This window comes from Astatotilapia calliptera, chromosome 9 (assembly GCF_964374335.1).
Source record: "Astatotilapia calliptera chromosome 9, fAstCal68.1, whole genome shotgun sequence".
Classification (NCBI taxonomy): Eukaryota; Metazoa; Chordata; class Actinopteri; order Cichliformes; family Cichlidae; genus Astatotilapia; species Astatotilapia calliptera.
Genome location: NC_137430.1, coordinates 7,805,678 through 7,830,893, shown reverse-complemented (window position 1 = coordinate 7,830,893; position 25,216 = coordinate 7,805,678). Strand labels below are relative to the sequence as shown.

At 39.5% G+C, this 25,216-nt stretch overlaps 1 protein-coding gene across 4 annotated transcripts; it reads left to right on the top strand.

The window, feature by feature from the left end:
• Positions 1 to 220: 220 nt before the first annotated feature.
• odad2 (outer dynein arm docking complex subunit 2) lies at positions 221 to 23,242 on the top strand. Of its 4 annotated transcripts, XM_026180224.2 has the most exons (23): positions 221 to 433; positions 1,044 to 1,291; positions 1,554 to 1,711; positions 2,062 to 2,266; positions 2,403 to 2,509; positions 4,143 to 4,279; positions 4,646 to 4,759; positions 6,830 to 6,960; positions 7,429 to 7,560; positions 7,705 to 7,836; positions 7,964 to 8,117; positions 8,521 to 8,667; positions 9,008 to 9,217; positions 10,107 to 10,340; positions 12,334 to 12,444; positions 12,556 to 12,710; positions 15,594 to 15,774; positions 15,867 to 15,928; positions 16,567 to 16,681; positions 18,177 to 18,365; positions 18,575 to 18,796; positions 19,418 to 19,565; positions 22,897 to 23,242. In XM_026180224.2, the coding sequence occupies exons 2-22, from the start codon at positions 1,068 to 1,070 to the stop codon at positions 19,541 to 19,543; spliced, it is 3,246 nt and encodes a 1,081-aa protein (XP_026036009.2). In that variant the 5' UTR covers positions 221 to 433; positions 1,044 to 1,067; the 3' UTR covers positions 19,544 to 19,565; positions 22,897 to 23,242. The 4 variants fall into 4 exon arrangements, with proteins under 4 accessions (XP_026036009.2, XP_026036010.2, XP_026036011.2 ...); XM_026180225.2 differs by lacking the exon at positions 22,897 to 23,242 and having other exon boundaries at positions 1,050 to 1,291; positions 19,418 to 19,785; XM_026180226.2 differs by lacking the exon at positions 22,897 to 23,242 and having other exon boundaries at positions 6,833 to 6,960; positions 19,418 to 19,785.
• The last annotated feature ends 1,974 nt before the right edge of the window (positions 23,243 to 25,216 follow it).

The following is a 25,216-nucleotide window of genomic DNA, read 5'->3' as shown; positions in this document are numbered from 1 at the left end:
TTTAGGTCACGAGCAGTTGTCTAAGCATTTCACTGCATATCGTGCTGTGTATGACTGTGTATGTGACAAATAAAATTTGAATTTGAATACAGTAAGTGATTGGGTCGTAGGACATGACTTGTAGGCTCCTAACATGTTCACCAGCAGCTGAAAAGATTGCCAACTTCAGTAAGTGACAACAACAACACTTGACACCACCTTTCTTCTTCTTCTTCTTCTTCTCTATATAAAAAGTCGTTTTCTATCGTCATGTGTCAACTGAAACAATTGGTTTTGTGAATTTTGACTTAACTCGCTTGCCGTTTCGTTTACCAGTGTCATGGCAACAAAAGTGGGAGGGGCACTTACTAGAGCCGATAGTGGTCTTGTTTCTATGGACACTGTGGTTGACTAGCTACCAGTAAAGGTGTTGTAAAGCAAGTTAAAATACACGGTAAGTTTGTACTAATACAGGTAAAAAACAGATAGTCATAACGTCATGACAGACAGCGGAAGAGACTTGCTTCATGGTGAATTAATGAGGAATACCTCGGTGTGGTTTCAGTTGTTGTATCTAATATTAGCTGAAGACCATCGGCTTTTCTAATAACGGGACTCTGTAGCATAAAAATACGCTTAACTGTAGTCACTCCTGTCCCAAGAAAGTGTGCTGGTGCTCTTCACAGTCTCGTTAACGCCGTTATTATAATACATTACTTGTTTATTTTTGCATTGCTGTCCTCTAGCGAGTTTTGATTGTTGGATATGTCTTTCTTTTGTTAAAGTTCTGCAGCTAACACAGACGTAAGGGTCTGGCTCTCTAGATTGTATTTAGCTATAATAATGATGGGAGGAGGGAGGGGATTATATAGTGTATATAGTACATGCCATTTATTTGAATGACCCACTATGGCCATCATGATACCAGTGCAAGCATCTGTCTTCTTTTTTTTTTTAAATTATCCATGAATCCATCCAGAAATATTTATTTATTTCCTGTCATATCCAACAAGCAAACCAAGACTTAAAAGGCTGTTTTAAATGGTTCCTTTGTTAATGTTAAGTTTTAGAGTATCCCAGACACAGCGATGGGGATATCATTGACCAGGGCTGCCCAATGGACCATGGTCAGCTCCAGTACTGCAAAGCTGGCATCCACACCAATGAATGAGTCCTTGTTGAAAGAAATCCTGCACTTTGTGGAGCACTTTAGTTCCCAACACCCACAGGAAGCTGAACATGTGTTTGAGGAGCCACTCCAGTGGAGTACCACTTTAGTGCCGTCTGATTTCAAAACAGACTACGACATCAGGTTGGTCTAATCATGAAGTGGGCAGCTGGCTGGCTCTCAGTATTATGTGTCTGTGCAGGATTTGCTGTCACCATGGTCTCCAAATGTTTTTACCTTAGACATACTCAAAGCTGCATGTGGACTGTAATTAATTTGTTTTTCAGCTTCAGTAAGATTGAGAACGTTCCACTGTATTTCATCAGAAGTACAAAAACAAAGACTCAGATCTCCATTAAGCATTTCAGGCAATTAAAGTTTCTTTTTTGTTTTATTTCCTACTCAGTGACTCAGATGTTCAGTCCCACGAAAGAGATAGTGAGGGCCATCCACTCCTGCAGCTCTCTCCACCGACTGTTTATGTACGCAGCTTCAGCCAGCTCTCTAAACTGCTTCATCTGGCAGATGATAAGAAGTTGGTGGAGGTTCGGGCATGTCTAGAAGGTAAATTTGAGTCCAATTTGCATCCTAAGCAGTCCAACCACCAGCATTCTTCCATAACCCACAGACTTAATGTGTTTGTCCTCCTTGTTACTGTGTACAGCCATCCAATTATGCCACCATTGGTAATTCTTTCTCTGAACTAATATATATTTCTTTAACAGATGGACACATGATGAATATAGTAATACTTATTTCATACTGCCAGTGGATTTGTTATGGAGAGATAATATTAGCTTAGTTTTGAAAAGAAACAAAGTACAGTCAAAGCCAGCTGTTTTTATAGTTCAGAATGAATCCAACTCATAGCATTTGAATTTGAATCGCTAAACCTCCCCTCTTTTGTTGTTCAGAAAACAAAGAGCCCCTGGTTAAGATTCTTGGTAGGAGCTTTTCCTCTGACCTGGCGATAGAAGCCCATGACGATGCAGTAAGTGTGGTAGACAGGACGAAGGAGGAAGGCTTATCTAAGGACTTGGAGGTCAAGGTCAAACTGTTTCAGTTGTTCCAAGACATGGACAAACAGATCCTTGACAAGCTTCTTAAAGACATATCAGAGTGAGTGCTCCACAATATTTCCATTTAGACATGTTCAAGCACATTTGAAACAGCCTATCTGATTGGACTAGGAAGCATATTGAAAAAAGTAACTACTAATGAATTATTGTTTTGTTTTCCTTAATATTCACAAAAGACAAGTAAGGCTGAACCCCAAAGCAGTGAAGAATGAAGTGGAAATCCTTCAAATGTTCTGCGGTGGAGGGGATAAAGGGCTGTTGAAGTCGCTGCGATACACATCAGGTTTGAATCAGTTCCACATTTTACTGGAATACGAGGAAAGCAGTCACTGTTAACTCTAATGCTGCATAAAAGCTGTGTTCTGCTGCTCTCAAAGACATGAGAGACAGATTCCAGTTTACAAAGTCATTTTTCAGCTCAGGTATTTTGCTTCATTGCATTGCATTTAGCAGCATGCACACATAATGACACATTTTATTCTATTCTACAGAAAAAGCAAACAAACAAAAAAAACCCCATTCAAATCCGATTTATATTGCAAGTATAACTATAGACATCATAACCAATGATATCATGCTGCACTGTTAGATGTCAGTAGATTAGCTACTGTAGAAAACATCAAAAACATGAAATTTAGACTGGCTGCACCAGCTGGTGTGGTTCAACTACTGTTTGCGTAAAAAGAAAATTGTTACACACTATATTTTTACTTTAATTCAAAACAATTTATATAGTGCCAAATCACAACCATCACCTTTATTTTGTAAGCTAAGCACCTAAAATAATACAGAGAAAACCTCAACAATCAGACAGCCCCTCTATGAGCAAGACAGCAGAGAAATTTAAGTGTTTTAATATATTAATATTTCATACTTTAAGGCTGCCTGTTTGTTTAAGGGAGATGAACAACACATTATAATTTTGCATAATTATATCACAGATGATAGACTAAATAAATAGATTTTAGGTAGATGCTTGTGCATTCTTAAAGTCCCTTCACCTAATTTATTTAAAAGTATTTTATAGCATATAACACCTTTAACTCCAGAAAATCATAAATCAAAATATGGATATTACCTGTCCACAGATTCATGGTGACATAGCTGCTCTTTTAACTGTTTGGTATCTTCGCTTTGTTTGGTTGTTGTTGAAATGGTTTACATGATTTTCTGGCTGAGATTCGGAGGTTTCTATGGACACTACTCACGTCGGCACTTATATTTCTGACCTCTTGTTATAACCGATTAAACGCGATCTCCTCCCTTTTGCCCCCATTTTTCTGGGCATGGGTGCTTAAAAAAAACAAACATCTGTCTCCTATTTTTGTGTCACATAGGAAAGAAGCATCAATACCTGATAAGAGACTTATTAATTTGGCCTTGCTGTGTATTATTGTGGTGTTTGGTGCAGTTTTCTTGTTTTGTGGGGTTGTTGTTTTTTTCAAGTGGAGATGAATATCTCTAACAAGTTCATTTGTTCACATTTGCATATCTTAATTTTTAAGAGAAATGTGTTTGAGTTTGTATACTATATGCATATAAGGCAACCATTTCCTTTTTCAGTATTTTTGTGTGGTGCATTTTTCTCTGTTTTAACAAGAGGCACAAAGTACATTTAAGTCGACCTAAGATGGTTTGTTTTAATTTTTACATGGTCTTACTGAGGTGATGCAAAGTGAAACAGGCATTCTTTTTTTTTGGTAATGTGCTGGAAAAGCTTGAAAATGGACCTTGAAAGTGCTTGAATTTGATGCTCAAAAATGCGTATGAACCCTGGTTAGAACCCTAACTTGAGTTCAGGAGATGAGGCTTGAAGCTGAATTCTTTTTTTCTGTGAAATAAACTCGAAAATCAACGGACTGTACCTTTAACCATTTCCAAGGTTATTAAGTTGGCTTTCTTGTTTTTGTTTTCAGACTTTCAATTTTCAAATGGCTATCGTGCCCCCCTGTGGAGACAGGTGCAGGGTGACATTTGCTACCTTGTGATTGAGCCCTGTGACACTGAAACCCTCTACATTACCTGTAGCACTGCTGGGAGTTTTCTCAATGGGGTAAGACTAGAAGTGAAAGGTACGGAAGAGGATTAGGGCCACTGGAAAAAAAAAAGTGGGCACGTCTTTTTTTTTCTTCTTTTCCTGAATTCTGAGAAAAAAGTCAGAATTCTAACTTTTTTCTCAGATTCTTTTTCCAGTGGTCCTAATCCTCTTCCGTAGAAAGGCAGTGTGGTCCACATTGTGATCTTTTATATTTCTATGTAAATATGACTTAAAACATAATCATTTCATTTTCACACAAGCTTTCAGATATGTTCTAACCTCAGCTCAACTGTAACTTTAACTAACAACAGCTGACATGTGAGCCACAATAAATTGTGGTTTTTGGAATAAAAAAAAGTTAATTTAACTTTGTTTTCACAGGGCATAAAACAGGAGGGGGAGGAGAATGGATATGAGCGAACAAGTGATGCTTATGAAGACCTGGTAACACTTCTGAAGAGCAGATCTCCACATTTTGCTGATAAAATAAACCAGGTAGAGTAGAATTATAGCAATTAACATAAACACATTAAGGTGTGTCTTTTTTTTTGCTGTGAATTGTAACTCTCTAAGCAAAAGTGTGTGGGTTCTCAAATGCCTCTTTGTCTTATGAACCTTCTCTCTAATCCTGTGATTTTATGACTGATGCTGTGTGATTCATATCTGTACACAGAGTTGGGATTCTGTAATCCAGGCTAAAAAATTTCATTAGAGACCAAACAGACAGCAAAGCAGGGTATGCTTCTGGACATGACTTCAATGATTGAGCAGTTGTTAGTATATGAACCTGCAGTGTCCCTGTTTTTTTTACTTTTTATCAGACTTTGCTAATCAGTCAATAGTCTGCACCAACTCCCAGTTTATATTAGCATGTTGTACTACTCTCAGCCATTTAAGCTGAGTGAATGAATGTGAATTTTTTGCAATAGTGCAATACTATACATCTGTATATATGCCCAGATATACTGATGATAAGTGGACTACTGGAACTACTACTTGTCCATGTATGCCTTATACATGGACAAGGACTGACAACACAGAATTGATGGATGCTACTATTCCAGCCAATGCAGTAAGAGATCAGTTATCTTTAACACATGTGGGAACTATGGATGAACACAAAAGCCAACATCCACACTGCCCAAGAAGCACCTGGCAGCTCACTGCAATGACATCAATAAAAGATGAAGCTGGAGTTTAAGAGGCTATTGCACAGTGGAAACAGTAGTGAGCAATATGGACATAATGAACCAACTGTAGTAAAAGAGACCAGCAGAATTGAACTAGTTGATACCCAGCTGCCTACAGGGACAGAAGGATCTAATCTTTATCAGAGGAAAAAGATTGTGCCCAACCTCAAGTAGCCACTCAACCAAGAGCAGGAGTCCCCCGGCTCACTGGCAAAATCCCATCAGTGAGGGAACATTACATCACCAGGATCATTAGCGAGGATATCAAGATGTCATTCAGACTGGGAACGTGTAGGCGAATAGCTGCAAAGAGAGGGAAGGTGATCCAAACTTGCTAGAAGATAGAATATCAGATAAAAAGTGCAGCTGCAAGTACCTTCTTATCCCACAGGCCAGTGGGAACTGAGGTGAAGTGAAGGCCTGCCATAGCCAAGTACCTCTAGAAGGTAAAAAAGGTTCTGAAAAGCAAACTGAACAGCAGGAATAAGATCATATGCTGATAGGGCATATGTATTGATGGAATAATAAGCTGGCCACAGGAGGTGATAGGTGGCATTGATGCCAAGACATAAAAAACTCCTTACAGTGCATTGAGGTCTCCACCTGAAGTCCGTGAAACCAACCCCCCTCTCTCTCTCCCTGCTTTCCTGTCTTTCTTCACTGCATCTGTCCAAATAAAGGCTAAAAGCAAAAAAAGGACAGCACAGAGACATTGTGTATAGGAAACATCTGTGCCGCATATGGACTAGACGTCCCCAAGTATCAATGGGAGAAACCACCAAAGTTGGCTGAGAACAACAGGGCTAATTTCCTGTAGTACTTTTGAGTTCCAGGCAGACAAGTACGAATTTGTCCATTTCTCATATAGTAGAACTGGAGAAAGTTGGTTAGCCTAGTAAAGTCAAACTGTGGGTTTGTATATTGACATACGTTTCCAATAGCACTTTGTGTTTTATAAAACACAAGCCAATGAAAAAAGCAATTGGGCATGCTTGGCTCTAGCTAATGCACAAACACAGCCCAAATAAATAAGTCCATATATTGTTGAGTACGGGCTCTTATGTCAATTTTGTGTTTTTAATTATAACTTTTTACTCTTTCGTGGTTTTTATATGAGTCTTCCTTGAGTGGCATGACCAAGACTTTGTCAGACATAGAGTTGCAAAAATGGATGGAAAATACAGCACGCTGATTGACAAGAAGTCAAAGAAATGCTAATCAGCTTAATCAGAATAGCTTTTTTTATATAAGCAAGAATTTGAGAAATGTACAGTCAGACTACAAAGCACTTTACAGTCAAATTTCGCTTGTTTTGTTGCAAATTGGAAGAGGTATTTACACTCATTCTTCAACTTCTCGCTTTCCCCCTTACCAGCAGGCTTCTGCAGTTCAAGAACTATCAACAAAAAAGGAAAAGACTGTGAATGAGCAACTACAGCTTGAGCTGCACACAACACGTAGGAACATATATGAACCAAGACCAAGTGGTATCTTGTCTACATGTGGGTATGTGATGATTCCTCACTTAAGAATTCTTCTGAATATTCATTGCATTGCAGGTATTCTTCTTGAAGAGCAGATGAACTTTGATGACCATGATGCCAAGTCTTTAATGCATGTGTTTAGTGTATCTGCTAAGATGTTATAAAAACATCGTTATATGGTTTAGAAATTCAAGGGAAACCCTCTTTGCTCTCTGCTAAACACAAAACTTAGGAATAAGTATGAGAAAAGAATCCCCAAAAGATCTATCAAATTTGGTCTTTGATTGATAAATAGATCTAGCAAGGGCTGAGCTGTTGCAGCTTTACCTCAGGATATTTGTACCCATCTGAGGAGAAACTGGTCTTTTTAATCTTAATTGCTTAAAAAATGCTGAACCCTGTCCTGAATTGTTAAATAATGATTATGCCAGAAAAATGACCATCTCAAAATAGAAGTAGGTATAATGAGTCTTATTTCACATCATTACAGTAAAACAGAGGAAAATAAAGGCCATAAGAGTTCTGAAGAGGAGGAAAAAAGTCTTAGACAAGGAGCCAAGAGCAAAATAAAAGCAGAATTCTCTGCATCTTCTTCACCTGGACACATGTCCTCCCAAAAACGGTAAGATCTCTTTTGTCAAAACCTACAAGGGTTCCTTCTTGCACTGCAGCTGGGCTAAATTAAACTAAGCAGAGGTTAAAAGTGCAAGGGATCTGATTGTAGCCATGAAGCAGCTATAATGACTCTTATTTCACCTCATTATAGTAAAACAGAGGAAAATAAACCCCTTAAGAGTTCTGAAGATGAGCACAAAAATCTAAGACAAAGAGCCAAGAGCAAGACGAAAGCAGAATTATCTGCATCTTCTTCACCTGGACACGTGTCTTCCCAGAAACTGTAAGTTTTCCTTTTAAGAGTTTCCTCTAGATCTGCAATTGGGGTAAATTCAACCAAGACGTTAGACATATAGGGTTTTGATTGTATGTCTAATTAAAAAGGCAGAAGTTGCTCTTGTGTATTTTAGGAAGACATCAGCAGGAGCCCTGCCAGGGGAACTTTTCAGTGAGAGCTCCACTGAGAGTGAAGAGGAAGAGGAGCAGCCATATCGCCATCCAGAGACTAACACAGACCTGCCCTCTGAATACTGGCAAATCCAGAAACTGGTTAAGTATCTCAAGGTATGATAAGTTCACTCTGCACAACAGAAGCAAACTCAGGTTTCACAAAAACCTCTTTGTGTGTGTGTGTGTGTGTCTGGACGCCACACAGCACAGTTATTTATAGTTTGCCCAGTAGTCATTTTATAATATCATTACCATTAGATGCTGAAACCTACCATGAGCCAAACTGAACACCAGGAATTCAGCAAATCATTTTTTTTCTATCAGTGTTAACCAGCACAACGCTAAACACTTAAAGTACAAGGCTGTGGCATCAATGAAACAGCTCCAGCATGTGTAGCATTATGAAAAAAAACAACAGAGTAAGAGGGAAGAGCAGTATAAGAGAATGGAGAATTCTTAATGTTATTTCCTCCTCTCCTACTTTTTAATTCATTTGTGTTTAAAATTATTGTTTCAGGATGGTGACCAGATAGTCACTGTTGACACTCTTTGTGCCATGATGGACTTTAATTTGATGCAGGAGTCATGCCAAATGGCTATCCAGGACACAGGTGGCCTTAAAGTCCTCCTTAACTTGCTGGATACAGATGAACACAAATGCAAAGTGAGTTGCCATGACAAAGTTGGACCTGCATGGCCTGCTGGCATGAACAGAGCTGGCCATGTGTGCCAGCCTGTGTTTTAGTTTCAGAAACATGAGTGCAAGGTAGAAAGCATGCTGTTTAAAAAATGGGGTAGCAATTATTCTATAGCATTCCTAATGAGATGTGTGGGTTGGTGCTTTTCAACTGGGTTGTACTGCAACATTTTATCTACTTTTAGTGGAAAGTTTTGCTACTTTTTTGGCTACTAGAGACCTCTTGTAGGCATAAGTTTCTTTATCATAAAACAAACATAATTTTTAACTGGTTATATTTAATATTAATGTGTGTTCTTGTGATTAGATCGGATCTCTAAAAATACTGAGAACCATCAGCCACAACTCGCAAATCCGTCGGGTTATTGTTGACATGAAAGGCGTGCAGAGCATAGTGAAGATCCTGGACTCACCAGTCAAGGAACTGAAGGCCTTAGCTGCCGAGACCATCGCTAACGTGGCCAAGTTCCGCAGAGCAAGAAGAAATGTCAGGTTATATGGTGGTATCAATAAACTGGTGAGTGTAAGCACAGTAAAATGCAAGTTCAGAGTGTGACATGGCTCAAGCTCTACAATCCCATGGTGAGGAATGCAGCAGGAAAAAACACTGCAGATTTGAGCCTGATCTTTCTGTACTGGTAATAACGAAAAATGTCCAACAGTGGCAGATTTTCCTTGAAAACACAGGTCAGCTTATTTATGATGTAGTATTTCTTTGTAATAACCTCAGAAAACCTGAAAACTTTGAGAAAAATTCTGTTTTATTCTGATGAAATCCATATATTAACATAGTTCAAAGGTTTTTTTTTGTTGTTTTGGCTTCCTTGAAGTAAAGAATTATGTTCCCTTTTCACACAATAGATGCCTGATAGTGGTCATCAGTTTTTTTTTTAAAATTAGAAAGTGGGTGCTGGGTACCAGATAGAATGTCTCCTACATCCTCTGACCTGCATTTGTGATTATTGATGGAGGGATCTTTGACTGGACTGCCTTCCTAATTTAGCCACCATGTCTTGTTTATTTTGTTCAGCTCCAAATCAAATGAACACAGAATGATGGCTTTAAATGGTCACACTGGGCTTTTCAGCATCAACATCTATCCTGACAGTTTTCCACTCCTAACTTCTCTGTTGTTTTAATTCTCCCTGAATGAAATGTTCTAGTAACAGAACTTTAATCCCACCCATCATGACCAAAAATGAGCTATTTCCATCTGGAACCATCAATTATTACCCAAATCTAGCAAATAAATTTTTTGAGTTTAGTTCTTGAATTTGTGTTAGGCTCACAGATCTTATATGTAGAGAATATCAGATTAAATACAGAGTGTGTTTGCTTGTCTGCACACAGCTTCATCTGTGTGTTTATATACATGTAAGTTTTGGGGTGTCTATATCTCCAATCAGGTAAAGCTGCTGGACTGCCTTCCTAATTTCGCCAGCCTTACTCCCAGCCAGGAGGAGGATATAGAGGTGGCCTGTTGTGGGGCTTTAGCATTATGGAGCTGCAGCAGGAGCACCAAGAACAAGAAGGCCATTCGGAAGGCTGGGGGTATCCCTCTGCTGGGACGCCTGCTCAAGTCTCCACTTCAGAAAATGCTTATTCCAGTGGTTGGCACCCTACAGGAATGTGCTTCAGAGGTGAGAGGGGCCTAGGATTGACAACAAGTCGTCAAATTAAAACATCTATTCAAAGTGTTAAAACAAATACTGCAAATCATTTTTATTAAATGACAATGCCAGTAATTTCCCTTTCTTTTTTATTGTAAATACATTTATAGAACTGATAATAGTTTTGCATTTTCTAATTAGTTTTTATTTTTATTTCATTTTAACTTTAAAAAAAATTAAAATTTAGTTTCAGAGTTAACTTTCTTATTTACATTTTCTTTGTTGTTGTTTTAAAATGTTTAGTTTTTAGTTTCTGCTGGTTTTCTACTAGTTTCAAAGCTTGTGACCATAGGTGAGGGTAGGGACGTAAATAGACCGGTAAATCGACAGCTTTGCTTTCACATTTAGCTTTCTCTTGACCACGACGGACGAGTACAGCAGCCGCAATCTATTTGTCAATCTTCTGCCCCTGTCTTCCCTCAATCAAGGGAACAAGAATCCCTCCACTTGGGACAGCAACGAGCCCCTTATCTGGAGGGGTCAAAATATTTACCCTATTTCTGCTGATGGCCATGGCCTTAGACGTGTAGGAGTTAATTCTCATATTCACTGGTTCATGCTCGACTGTGAATTGCTCCAGTGTGAGCTGGAGACCACCGCCTGCAGCCAACAAGACCACATGAGATACTGGGTGCCACGAACCGTAACTTTCCGATGCTTGGTTGTTCATACAAATTCTGTGCTTAAAGGTTATGAACAAAATGTATGACATAGGAGAGCACTGGATGAGCACAAAACAATTCTGACTTATTGTCATTCTTTCCTTAACTCTCCCCACAAAGTTGGAAGCATGAACTTGTCAGAAATGCTTTGGTATGCTGAAAATTTTTTAATTCCTTCTACTGGAACTAAGGGGCAAAGCCCAAGTCCTGAAAAACAACCACACACCATAATCCCCCATCCACCAAACTTTACACTTGGCACAGTGCAGTTAGTCAAGTATCACTCCAACCACCAAACCAGACTCTTCCAGCCAGAGAAGCATGATTTTTCACTCCAGGCATGCTTTACAACATGGCATCCAACACTTTGCATTGCACTTATAGATGTAAGGCTTAATTGGAGCTCCTCGGCCATGGAAAACAAATCCATGAAGCTCTCTATGCACTGTTCTTGAGCTAATACCACTAATAGTTGACTGTCGGCTGTCTAGTAGCTAGGAAGTATTCATGGCTGGACTTGTTGCACAGGTGGCATCCTATCACAGTGCAACGCTGGAATTCACTGAGCTCCTGAGAGCAACCCATTCTTTCTTTCTAATGTTTATAGAAACAGTGTGCATTCCTAAGTGCTTGATTTTATATACCTGTGACCACAGAAGTGATTGGAACACCTACATTCAGTGATTTGGATATGAGTGAATACATTTGGCAATATAGTGCAGGTCCAATAACAGAACACCATTTGGTTTTACTATTGTTGCCTATATGAGTGTGGAAGTCTCCTAGTAGGAAAACAGAGGCTCCAGACAGAGCACTGTCGAGCACACCACCCAGCAACTCCAAGAAGGGTGGATACTATGGGTACACTGGGTACTCCAAGCGCAAACAACATCCAGGACCTATTCCCTGGCTTGCAGGTGCAGGGATCAAACGCTCTTGTCCACTGATTAAAACTCTAATTCAAGGATGCCCACCGCAGCCCACCACCTCCCATTGAAGGCAACTCTAGACTAGAACAGAGTCCAGTCCTTCTCTAGGAGACTGGTTCCATAGCTCAAGCCATGTGTTGAGGTGAGGCTATATCTAGCCAGTATCTCTCAACCTCACACACTAGTTCAGGCTCCTTCCCCACTAGAGAGGAGACTGGGAGGCTGGGACTCAGTCGCCAGCCTCAATAGCCACCAATTGGTCCTCCATGGCCTTCACTCTTGGCTGCTGCCTGAGACACACTGAGCCTAACCCTACAGCACCTCATGGTTCATTCATGGTTATGTGATCTGTTTATTCTTGTGTCACTACAGGAGAGCTACAGGAATGACATTCAGACTTTAGGCATGATCAAAGATTTGGTCAGAAACCTAAGCAGTGACAACGATGAGCTACAAATGCACTGTGCCAGTGCTATCTTTAAGGTACCGTGTTTCTTGTCTGTGTCTTGGATCCATTGGAGAATAAAGGATTTGGACTAAAAGAGTTCTATACAGTGTTAACATAGCTCTCACTTCTTTCTTTTTGCTCTGCAGTGTGCAGAGGATAAGCAAACCCGTGACCTGGTGCGCAAGTATAAAGGTCTGCAGCCACTGGTCTCACTGCTGCATAAAGCAGACAACAAGCAACTTCTGGCTGCTGCTACCGGAGCAATATGGAAATGTTCCATAAGCCAGGAGAATGTAACTAAGTATGAATACCTCAGACAGCACAGCGGTACCACTCATTAACACACACAGATTTTAAAAGAGAATATAAAAGAGACACGAAGAACAATGTATTCATAACTTTTTAGTGTTCCTTATTAGATGTAACAGATTAGTATGACTTTGACAAATCTCTTGATGAAATAGTTTGATAGCAGTAAAACACTGAATCGTCCACATATGCCCATGCCTTTCGAACATATGTTTGCCAGAATGATGCAGTCTGTGAACACATGAGTAGCAGCGGTGGATATAGAACGCATCCTGCCGACTTCTGTGCATGAGGGACATTATACCATCACCACATGTTATTTTTATAGATTTCAGTTTTTTCCACAGCTAAACAAAAGGATCAGCGTGGATGCTGATTGCATAGACGTCAGGATGTGTTGGTTATTCCCTTCAGTTTAGCAAATGAACTCATAAGCTAGTCTGTTGTAATAATTGTTATGATTTAAAAAAAAAAAAGTACTATATGAAGTTGAAAGCTTTTTCCTGAGGTGAGAAAATGCATTTTTTCTTATGTGTAGTTCAGATTTTAGTGGAATTCTAAAAATAATTAGAAAAAGGGTTCAGTAGCACTCACAAGGCTTTCTGCACTTCATATATCATAACTGACACAATGAAAGCTTAACTGGCCATGACTAATTTAGCAGCTTAAAACACTTGTTGTCAGTACAGGGTCTCTGCCTCACTTAATGAATTGTCACACTATAAAACAGTTATCCAGCTACCGATAATGATAATAATAATAACAGAAGAAGCGCTCAGACAGTGCAAACCTCAGCCAAGGCAGCTCACTCTCTGGGCTGTATTTACTTTCAAGGAAACAGTATTGTTCCTATCGTTTTCTTTGTTCTTTGAAACTGAGGTCAGAGGTCAAATGTTACATGATATTTGGATGAAAACTATAAAGTAATATTTAGAATTCCCATATGCCAGTATCACTTCCTAAATGTTTCCACTACAAACAATGGCAGTAGAATTTTAAGCAGTTTACGACATAAAAGACATTTTATGAACATTTGACCATGAAAGAGAGGTGAGAGGTCCAAAGTAATGTGATATTTAGAATCTCTTATATGCTGTTATCATACAAACAATGGCAGTAACAAACATAGTTTTAAATAGGTCTTTGTACGGTACTTTCTCTATGTTGACAATACACTCTACACTTGAAGCTATTTACCAATTTTTGACCAATTAATGATCAACTCAACCTTTGAGACCTCGGAGGATGTTAGCCAAACTTTAATGGATAGTAAACATGACCCCACTCTACAGCCTTAGACATTTTTATAAGGATTATAAAAACAATTTTAGTGTTTACAGAAAGAATGACATGCATGCATGCACACACGCACAAACACTTTCACGTACATAACCTCCATGGGAGAAGAAATGATGCCATTAATCTTATGTAAAGCACATTTAGTGACACTACAAAGACTAAAAAACACTTTGGTTGTCCTCACTCTAACTTTAACTTATCACAAAGGTTGACAGCGTTCTCTCATTTTGTGGTTTGGTTTCCGTGTGTTGTGTTATGTTGTGTTTTTTGGATGACATGCACAGCTGGATATGAATGAAGGTGAAATTGGCCGCCTCTTCGGGAGGAAACCAGCATGATGTACAGCAAATGTTTTTAATTCCCACTTGAATGTGTAAGTGGATCTGTTTTTTCGAACTCTCTCAGGCTTATCACTTAACCTTCTAGGACCTGGCGTCCACATATTTGGACATCACATTTTGGGTTATTTAGACCAAAATACTCAATTTTGCTCGACAAGGGCCTGATATCCACTTACAAGGACATTATACTGCTACTGTTCTATCAAAATTTTAAACGAATATCCTCATATGTGGCTCTTATTTTTCTTAAAAACAAAAATAAGGCCCCAATGTGACCAAATATCAAAGAGAAATGAAAAATGCATGCCGTAGAGGAGTGCGGGTCTTAGGAGGTTGAAATGTCTAGGTCAGGCAAAAGTTTGGAATGAAGCGACAGAGCCATTACTGTCAAAAAGGAAAGGCTGTTAATGGTAACAGGGTTTTAGGGGCATGCGCTCATTTCAGAATCAGTCACAGGCTGAGTGGCGTACTGAAATGACAATCATTTTTGAATATGTTTTGTTACAGGAGTATTGAGAGGGAAGTCGACTTTCTTCTCTTTTCCGTCATTAAGTTCATGGTCAAATGAGACCCTGTGGCCCACTGCAAACAACAGGATGTTTTTTTCTTTTCTGTGACTGATGATTTACATGGTCTGGACAGCAGCACATATTAGCCATTTTCTTGATTAATGATAATACAGACATTGATTCCATGGTGCAGTTAAAAGGCAAAACTGGAGCCACACAGTGTGCTGGCTGTTGACATTTTACATTTATTTTTGACTTGGTTTTCTTCCCATTGTAGATATGCATGTGTTTTCCTAGTATTTCATGCTGGATTTAGTCAGAAACGGCATGAAAGGAGAAGGGGAGTAGAGGTGGGTTGCAGTGTGGCTTGCAGATGCAACTAAGTCAATGCTAAGTTTGAGTAGTATGCCCTGCATGGGGTTCTAGACATAGTGATAGTCATCAGTCTGTTGTTCAAACCACTTCACACCGTGGTCCAGACATGGTTCAGACTAGTGAATGGATTAAAAAGTGAGATAAGAAGTACTTTATTCATCCCCTGACTTTCCACCTATGTATTTTTTTGCTGCCAATGGTAGCACAAATGTTTACAGTTCCCAGTCTAGCACAACCTGGTAAACACTACTAAACTCTTAGTGTTGTTTACATTCTTTGGTTAATATAATTAATTGCTAAATTATTCTAAGTGATATCATACAACCCCAGTTTTGTCTTCTTTCCTTAAAGGTTTCAAGAGTACAAAGCCTTGGAGATCTTGGTGAATCTACTAACTGATCAACCCGAAGAAGTCTTGGTCAATGTAGTGGGAGCCCTGGGAGAATTTGCCCAGATACCTGCTAACAAGGCTGCCATCCGTGAGTTTGGAGGCATCAAACCACTAGTTAAGTTGCTCACAAGCCCAAACCAGGTATCTAGATTTTTTTTCTATTTTTGCATTAATGGTGATGCCATGTTTACAACTTGCTCCTTTACCGATTCATCTTCCTGTAATCTAACCAGGCGCTGCTTGTGAATGTTACCAAAGCAGTGGGTGCCTGTGCAACAAATAAGGATAACATGGTGTAAGTCTGTCTCTTTCTGTACATCACAAGTACAATTTACACAAGACAAACTGCCTGTTAAAATGTGATGTGTCTGACTCATATATTCATACACTCACATATTCTTGACAATACGGTCATACCGTTTTACAAAAGAATGACATCAAGTCAAGGATCTAAACACGGTATCATTAACTGGTCATGCATTGATGCTTCAAGAAATCTCCTGTTTTTTACATTTGTAATTATGCAGGTAGGTTACCCTGTTATCCCCGGCTTAATGACAGGTTTTAAAAGCTTTGTTTATTGTACCTGCTGTGTTAAATGTGGTTGTGGTTTAATTCCCAGTGTTTTACTATCGGCCTGCAGTCACTGTTAGGAGGTGAGCTGGTCAGACTAACATACCTAAACCTAAATACAACTTAATGTCAGAATTCACGTTGTTAGTTATCTATTAGTGCTAACTAACAATAAACCCATTACATGTGTTTGGGATAAAAAGCCCAATAAAAAATTGTTAGTATGATAAAATATAGCCAGTTACTGTGGGGAGTTTCACACAGTGGGCAAAATGTGTTTACAATTGTTTATTTGTTTGTTCATTCCGTCTTTCATTCCCTCTTTTCTCACAACACTTCCATGTCTTTCTCTCTCTTCAGAATCATTGACCAGCTTGATGGAATCCGTCTGGTGTGGTCGCTGCTAAAAACCCCCAGTGCAGATGTTCAGTCTAGTGCTGCTTGGGCTCTTTGTGCATGCATTGAAAATGCAGAGGTATGTATTTCTTTAGTTGTCTGTGACTTAAAACTGGGTCTTTTGTGTCTCCTGTTTGTGTGAAGTGAAGCACATATTTATCCTGTAAACCAAAGAGTTCTGCAGTGTTTTTGCCAGACTGAGTAAATATCCTGTGGCATGGCTTCTGATTTCCCAGCTGAAAATCTTCTCTGAACATGCTACCAGCTCCAGAGGCACACAGTTGGGGTGGCTGTAGCTCAGAGGACAGAGCAACCATGCACAGAATAACATTATATTCATTTGTAACCGTGGTATGTTAAAAGCATAGAAAACATATAAACTTATGAAATGCTGTAAATTAAATATTGATGTACCCACTGTGTCCAAATCCAGTGGACTACCACCTTTAAACCTCTAGCTCAGCAGTTTGGACATTTTTGTGTTGTTATTGTGTGCCAATATTTGAACAAGGTTATGCTAAGTTGTGTGGTTAGCAAGGCCAATCCATATTTTGGACCAGTGTAGATTCCAGTTAAATTGAGCTTTAACACAGAAAATAATTTAAGCATCAGTTACTCGTGTTGTTTGTCAGAGTCCACTTCAGTGATTTGAAAGTTGATAGATCGATAGATCGATTTATAGATAGATAGATAATAGATAAAAATTAAAATGAAAAAGAAAAAAAATGTGGAGGAGTTCAAGTATCTCGGGGTCTTGTTCGCGAGTGATGGGAGAAGGGAGCCGGAGATCGACAGACGGATTGGGGCTGCAGCTGCAGTAATGCAGACGCTGCACCGGTCCGTCGTGGTGAAGAGGGAGCTGAGTGTAAAGGCAAAGCTCTCAATTTACCGGTCGATCTACGCCCCTACCCTCACCTATGGCCACGAGCTGTGGGTAGTGACCGAAAGAACGAGATCGCGGATACAAGCGGCAGAAATGAGCTTCCTCCGAAGGGTGGCTGGCCTCTCCCTTAGAGATAGGGTGAGAAGTTCGGCCATCCGGGAGGGGCTCAGAGTGGAGCCGCTGCTCCACATCGAAAGGAGCCAGCTGAGGTGGTTCGGGCATCTGACAAGGATGCCTCCTGGGCGCTTCCTGAGTGAGGTGTTCCAGGCATGTCCCACCGGGAGGAGGCCCCGGGGCAGACCCAGGACACGCTGGAGAGATTATATCTCTCGGCTGGCCTGGGAACGCCTTGGTGTTCCCCCGGATAAGCTGGAGGAGGTGGCTGGGGAGAGGGAGGTCTGGGCCTCTTTGCTTAGGCTGCTGCCCCCACGACCCGGCCTCGGATAAAGCGGATGAAGATGGATGGATGGATGGATGGATGGATGGATGGATGGATGGAAGAAAAAAAATGTAAATGCTTGCATTCTGTTTTTATTTACATTTTAAAAGGCATCCTGATATTTTCTGGAAACAGGGTCGGGCTTTGTTAGTACTTATTCACTGGATCCACTGGACTGGATTCTTAGGACGGCTCCCCTATTGATCATCTTCTGTGTTCATTTGCAGCTAATAACAGACTTTTTGACTCTAGGATGCAGGAGAAACTGCACGCTCGCTCATCGGTGGATTCCAACTGATTGTTAAATTGCTGAGCTCAACAAACAATGAGGTGCTGGCAAGTATTTGTGCTGCCATCTGCAAAATAGCCAAAGATGAGGAGAATCTGGCAATCCTCACTGATTTCGGGGTTGTCCCATCGCTGGCCAAGCTGACTAACACAGTAAGAACACCTCACAGCTGGAGAAAAACAACAGGGTTGTAGTGTTGTTGTCAGTATTCATATACCGTCTTTATGCTGAGTTTAGGTGCTCTTTAATCACTCACTGCTGTATGAATCCAGCTAATGAGGGGTGCATTAGTAGACACAACTTGTTCTGGGCAATGTAAAAAATGCTGTCTGGGATTCAGTAGCGTCTTATTTCTCTCCAGACTCATGACAGGCTCCGTCACCATCTTGCTGATGCCATCGCACAGTGCTGCATGTGGGGCAGCAATAGGGCATCATTTGGTGAGGCTGGAGCTGTGGCACCACTTGTGCGTAACCTTAAGTCGAAAGAAGGCTCGGTACAGCGGAGCACAGCCATGGCCCTGTATCAGCTGTCAAGGAATCCCAACAACTGTATTACCATGCATGAAAAAGAAGTAGTTCAGGTCAGTTACAGTGCTGTGGTACCTAGATATCTGACTCCAAAATTCAGTCACATTCAAACTGCTTTTTTGTTTCCTCCATTTAGACTTACATTTTTATTAGATTTTTTTTAACGGGTGGTAAGAATGTGCCAATTTAAGAAATACTTTTTAAATCTGTGTCTATGTTTGCCCTTATTAATGTACCAGTTAAGAGTTGCAACACTACTCCATAATGTATATTTGGATTTTAATCACATGAAACACAAATGTTTCACACACACTCCTCGACACTGAGCAGACTGCTTTTGTATTTTTCTACAAAATAATGTGGTTATAAGTAGAAGAACAGCAGTTTTTTAGATTTTAACCGGACTTATTCTGTAAGTTCACAGCTTTTTCATCCACAGGCTAGCTCACTTCATCTTCTGGTTTTTCTGGGAAAATCCTAGGAATGCCTTGCCTCTGCTTCTTTGCTAACCACACCGATGTGTGGACTGGTGTATTATAATGCATCTCATGCTTTGAAATGTGATGTGTTTCTGGTGTTTTAATTCAGTTTTGAGAAACACTCTTTAGTAAATGAGATTTGTTGGGAATACATTCTTCTGCTGGTTGTCAGCTCTGTCCTGTATACTTCCACAGCCACTGATCCACATGATGGGATCCGATGACGAGGAGCTTCAAGAAGCTGCTGCCGGCTGTGTGCGCAGCATCCGACTACTGTACATGGCTAACAGGAATGCTGAGTTATTCACTTTTAGAAACTGATCACAGCAACACCCCTGGATATGTAAGAGGGACTATACAAAAATGATCAGCGCAGTTATGTAATGTGTTACTTTAAAGAACTGTGTTTTTCCAGGCTTATCAAATTTCGTTTGGACCATTTAATTGTTAGAAAAAAAATTCCTACACTTTCTGCTCTAATAACGAAAGTGTTCACTGAACTGTCTGAACTGTCTTTCAGATATATTCTATCTGTTGGTTTCAAATAAACTGCTTTACCTTGATCGACGAGTGTATATTTGTTGGCTTTCTTGTTTCGATTTCAACAGGGAACTTTGATCCTGAGCTCCTACTTTACAGCTCAGGTGCCTACAACAGAGTATTAGGACCGATTTAAGAAAAAAATATGTTCATTTTGAGAAAAAAGTTGAAAGTTAAATGTGGATATTAAAGTTGTCATTTGAAGTCAAACAACTGCCACAGCTGCTTGACCCTCTACAAAATGCCTCGTATTGATGAGGTAGTGAAAACCTTGATCAGTCATCTTATTGTGTCTTGTGATATAGCATACATGCTCTTTACTGCATGAGGCTATAACAGTGATATCCTTGCATCTGTTCATTGCCAACCATTTCACTTTGTACAAATCCAGCCAACTCTTCAAGTTTGAACATAATCTGTACTCAGGTCTACTAATTTATAATTACTCAGGCTTCATTAATGACTAGTTATAATATTGCTTTGCAGTATTATGTTCCAAACGGAAGGACTAAATACCAGCCAAAGGGGGTTTTCACAAGCTGGCAACTCTGAGTAGTATTTCAGACTCAGGAGGGAGCCGGGACAAGGTAACTGCGCTCACACTGCAGCAGGAATGGAGCCACGTTACTGAGACTCAGGACAGGGATGATGTAGAGGACAAACACGTATACAACTTTGAACGAACTGGACCGAGTTTGCATGGCTCTTTATTCTCACCTGTAACCCCATATAGAAAACTAAATGTCATAAATGGTGACACAGGTTGGAACTTAAAAATACTGCTTGGGTGTTTAGTTTCTGTACTTTTGTTGCACGGAATTAGCGCAATGTTAATGATGAAAGCTCAAAGGTGCTTCTCTTGTCAGGACAGATTTCAGTATTTAACTAGAAATTACAAGTTGAATAGAATAGAATTGAAGTTTACTGCATTGATGCGCACGAGTCACATAACATTTATTTAGCCACTGTACTCATAATTGATCTGCTGTCTGCACGCGTTCTTCACAGGGATGGCTGTGGCTCAAGTGGTAGAGCAGATCAGCTACTGATCGGAAGGTCGTTGGTTCGATCCTTGGCTTCCCCAGTCTGCATGGCGAGTATCCCTAGGCAAGATACTAACCCCAAATTGCCCTCCGATGTGAATGCAGGTTAGTTTGCACTTGTGTATAGAAGTGCTTGTGAATGAGCCATGTTGTATAGAGTGCTTTGAGTACTCCGGGAGAGTAGAAAAGCACTATATAAGAATCAGTGCATTTACCATTCACAGGTGAGACTGAGTCCTTTACAGCTCAGGAAAAGCAGACTTCGAGAAAGACTTTCATTTAAGGGCTCACATGATAATGAATTCATAGGAAATTCATATATTGTCATTTTTCATCTTGTGTAATTTCACTTTAGTGATCTTTTATGAGTTGATGTTGTAGCTCTACTCACCAGTCATAAATAGTGAGGAGGTAAAATTATTAACAAGATAATCGACCTCTGTTAGAGTAGCGTTCAAGTAGCTGCTCTGCTCTGTGTTGGTACAGGGCATTGACGATGATAACAGTGGGTGGATTATATCCTAAAAACGTAGTTACCGCACTTTTAGAATGACATCTACTGTGAAGAAATCTACTCCTCACTACTGTATCATCTGGACGTATCGTAGCGTACGTCCAGATGAACAGAATCAACTTATATTTGGACGACCTAAATCCATGACAGTCATTTTGGCAGTAATGCCATGACTGGAATATTAGCTTCTGTTTTTTGAATGCAAAAAAAGCATTTGAACTACAGACTGCATTTGTAGGTAAACAATACATTTTATATAGACTATATCGGTAATGTAACTTGCAATACAAAGTTATGGGAAGCTTAAACTTAGTTTCAGATTAATTAAATCTGAGACTAAGTTTCATTGTAAGCTTAAAGTTTCAGGTTGTCTAACTAAAAATATAGTATATAAAATTGATAACATTTAAAATATAGTGAAATAACACAAGCTCTAATAGTGGCAATATATTGTTTGTTGTGCAGCAGAACAGTGTCCAGTATGTTGGCTGATATATTTTTTGTTTTGAAAATAAAATTTGGATTTTAACTCCATTACAAGAAGTGTTGTTAATTATTTTTGAATTATATTTGCAGTGTTAATCTAGAAATATGAGAAAAAAACATCATGTGATCTAGTTGCATTTAATTTGTGTAAGAAAAAAATGTTTTCTTTTAATTTATTAGCACTTGGTGTTTAGTGGGTATACAATTGGTATTTCACACTGAGATTAATCGGGTTATTCTTATTACTGTGTACTTGCAATGACTAAGTTGTCCTAACTTAGTGATCTTACGTTGGACTAGACCTTACAGTGAAATGTGTGCTCCTCTCTCCTTTTGTATACATTTCTGTTTTTGTTTTTTAAATTGCTGCTGTCTTACAATGAATATTTTATTCCTGCAGTTGGTGTGAAGCATCCTCAATTTCGTTGTACATGTACAATGACAGTAAAGGTCTCACCAGGACTTGTACATGGGGAGTAAAGTCAAAACGGCAGCTTTGTTGCTGGAAAACTCTAATACAGACAACAAAACCAAAAACTCAAACAGCACAGAGAGGGTGTATGATGGTTAAGCCAGTACCGTGACAAAAGGGCAGTTCTGTTCTATTTACTGGGGACATTTCATTCTTGCATGTACCAACTTCCTGTTTGTCATTCACAGTAAAATAAAAACGCACAATTTAATTTCAGCACTTTTGTCATCACAGGTTCACACAGAAGCCTCTTCACCAAATGACCAAGGAATAAGCTCAACACAAACAAATTGGCCATATCGAGTTCAACAATGTTTAATGTCCTAACAGGTGATTCTTTGAGACCACAGATTTTCATTCATTCATTTTTCACAGTTTATTGTTGTGCTACGAGAAGTGATGAGTATACTTTTAATAATCCAGTAATTAATCACAGAGCTGGGAGATGAATTGAATTATGATTTAAATCACAATTCTGGCTTTTAACAACCAATTAAACAAGCTCATTGGGATAAAAACTCATTTGAATCATTCATCAGCTTGCGTTCCGTTAACTTTGAAGATCTCATTTGTTCATATTTTTTTTGCTTTGAATCAACATCTCCTCTTTCCTTTACAGGTATCTCTTTCACCTCTCCCTAAAAGCCAAAATTTGCTCTCAGTTTAGTTCAGGTTGAATAAGTGAACGTGCCTACAGAGCCGTCATGGTTCATTACTCAACCCTTTGGCCTGAGACATCGATCAGTGAAAACTGTGGGCCAATAAGGAGCGTCACATGCCTTCTGAAGGTGGGTGTCATGTTGAAAAGGAAGTGTATCCTGTTCAATGTCTATTTTAAAAATGTATTTATTTTAAATATATCTACATTTCAGAAAATCTCATCATTCGAAACTGAGTAAATCCAAAATGTTTCACTTAATCACTTTGTCAAAAGATTAAAATTTCTTGTATTTAATCTTCCAAAATTTGGTGCAGTTATATTCTTGTCTGGTAACAATAATAGACTCAGCTGGCTCTTTTCTTTTCTCGCCTTTAAAAAATGCTACATTGTCTTCTTCCACACATAAATCAATGTATGTTTTGAAATAAGTCAGATACAAAATATCACATTCTGCTTTATTAAACGGTATTCTGCCATGTTCAGATTTTTGAAAGGTTTAAAAATAGGTTACACGTTTAAATGAAACACAAAGTTGGTAAGAATGAATTTGTTCAACTCACAGACAATGAAATCAAACAGAAATCAGGGCATGAAATGTAAACATTTTTATTGACATTAACTTGAAGCGCTGAATTAGTTGTGTTTTCGGTTCAATTCAGTTCACTTCAATCTGTAAGGGAAAGTAAATGATGGTCTTTTCACACTGTAAGGTTTCCTTACAGTAATACACTGTAAGGAAACCTTACAATGTATTACTGTAAGGTTTGGTACCTTCCAGTGTTAAAAAGAAAACCCCAGCAGACACACCCCTCTGAGCAAGCACTCGGCGACAGTGGGGAGGAAAAACTTTCTTTTAAGAGAAAGAAACCTCCGACAGAACCAGGCTCAGTGAGGGGACGGCCATCTGTCGCGACCGGTCCGCGGAGTTTCATAAATGATCCAATTAATTAAAGAGCCATTATGATTTTAAAAATGGCTCCAATTAGTTTTTAAGAAATGTTTTCAGTTGATTTCCCTACATTACAGAAACCTTATTGTGTCTTTTGCTCCGGCAAAAAAAATTGCGTGCAGATGCTAAAAATTGGCGGATGGAACCCGGTTTCTTAGATAATTTTGCTATTTGGTTTTTGAACACGTCCACGATTGTTTCCTCAACTATTGGGTACTGTAACTGCATGAACAGGAGAACGTTCTCAGGCGTTTTATACTTTTTGCAAAGAGATTTGTAAACCAGCTTGCTGAGGTTTTTAAAGTTCTCCAATGGAACTTTAACACATTCTTCTTTGAGTTCTTTCCAGACTACAGTGGTAAATCTGTTTTGGATGGCTTCAATCATGTCTGGGGGCATGAAAATGCCTGCCTTATCAAAAGCACACCTAATCACGTCCCCATTACAGAGTTCCACAGAAAGTCTGTATTTTTCTTCTTTCTCACGTGATTCAACTTCACACGTGTCTGTTAATGCCAATAGGTGTTGTTTGAACACACAAAAAACTGTGGTGTCACTCAGTGATTCATCTAAAGCAGTTAATTTTTCATTTAGATCACTGAAAATGTCCTTGGCAACCTTTTCCAGCACTTCTGGGCCTAAAGGCACTTTAATGTTCTGGATTTCAGCCCAGACCTTCTCCAACAAACGTTCATGCAGAGAATCGGAAGAGGGGGACACTGATATTTTAGCAAACTCTGAAAACACAGTTTGAATAAGTTTGCTCAGCCATATTTTATCCTCAGAGTTGTTTTCAGCCGGCACGCTTTCATGTTTAACAGGGGATTTCTGTGGGGTTGGAGCTTTTACAGAACTAGATGTATATTCAGAAGATGGAACCAGGTGTTTTTTGAATGTAGAAATGATCGTTTCTTGGTGTTTTTCGTCTAAAACCATGGTGGAGAAAACAGCATGCTCTGGAATAGCCAGCTCCTTACAGATGTCAGAGAAAATGACAGTTTCCACATTTTCTGCGATTTCTACATCTTTAGACTCCAGCTCAGGCCAGAGTTTGTCAAACATTTTTTTCTTGTAATTTTCAGCAGAGAGATGTGCTGCTTTTTCGGCCTGAAAAATCACACCGTCAATGACTGACTGTACGGTGTAATCCATAGGAACGTCACAAGATGTTACTGGATTTTCTATGGCGCTTTCAACTCCGTCTGCGGAGCTGACAGAACTTGACTGACGCCTACAGCGCATCCACGGGTTTTTGAGTTTTTTCTTTAACCCACCGCCACGTGCAGTCTTCCTTCGCTTGACTATTTTTCTGCCAGCAGTGGCAGAGGA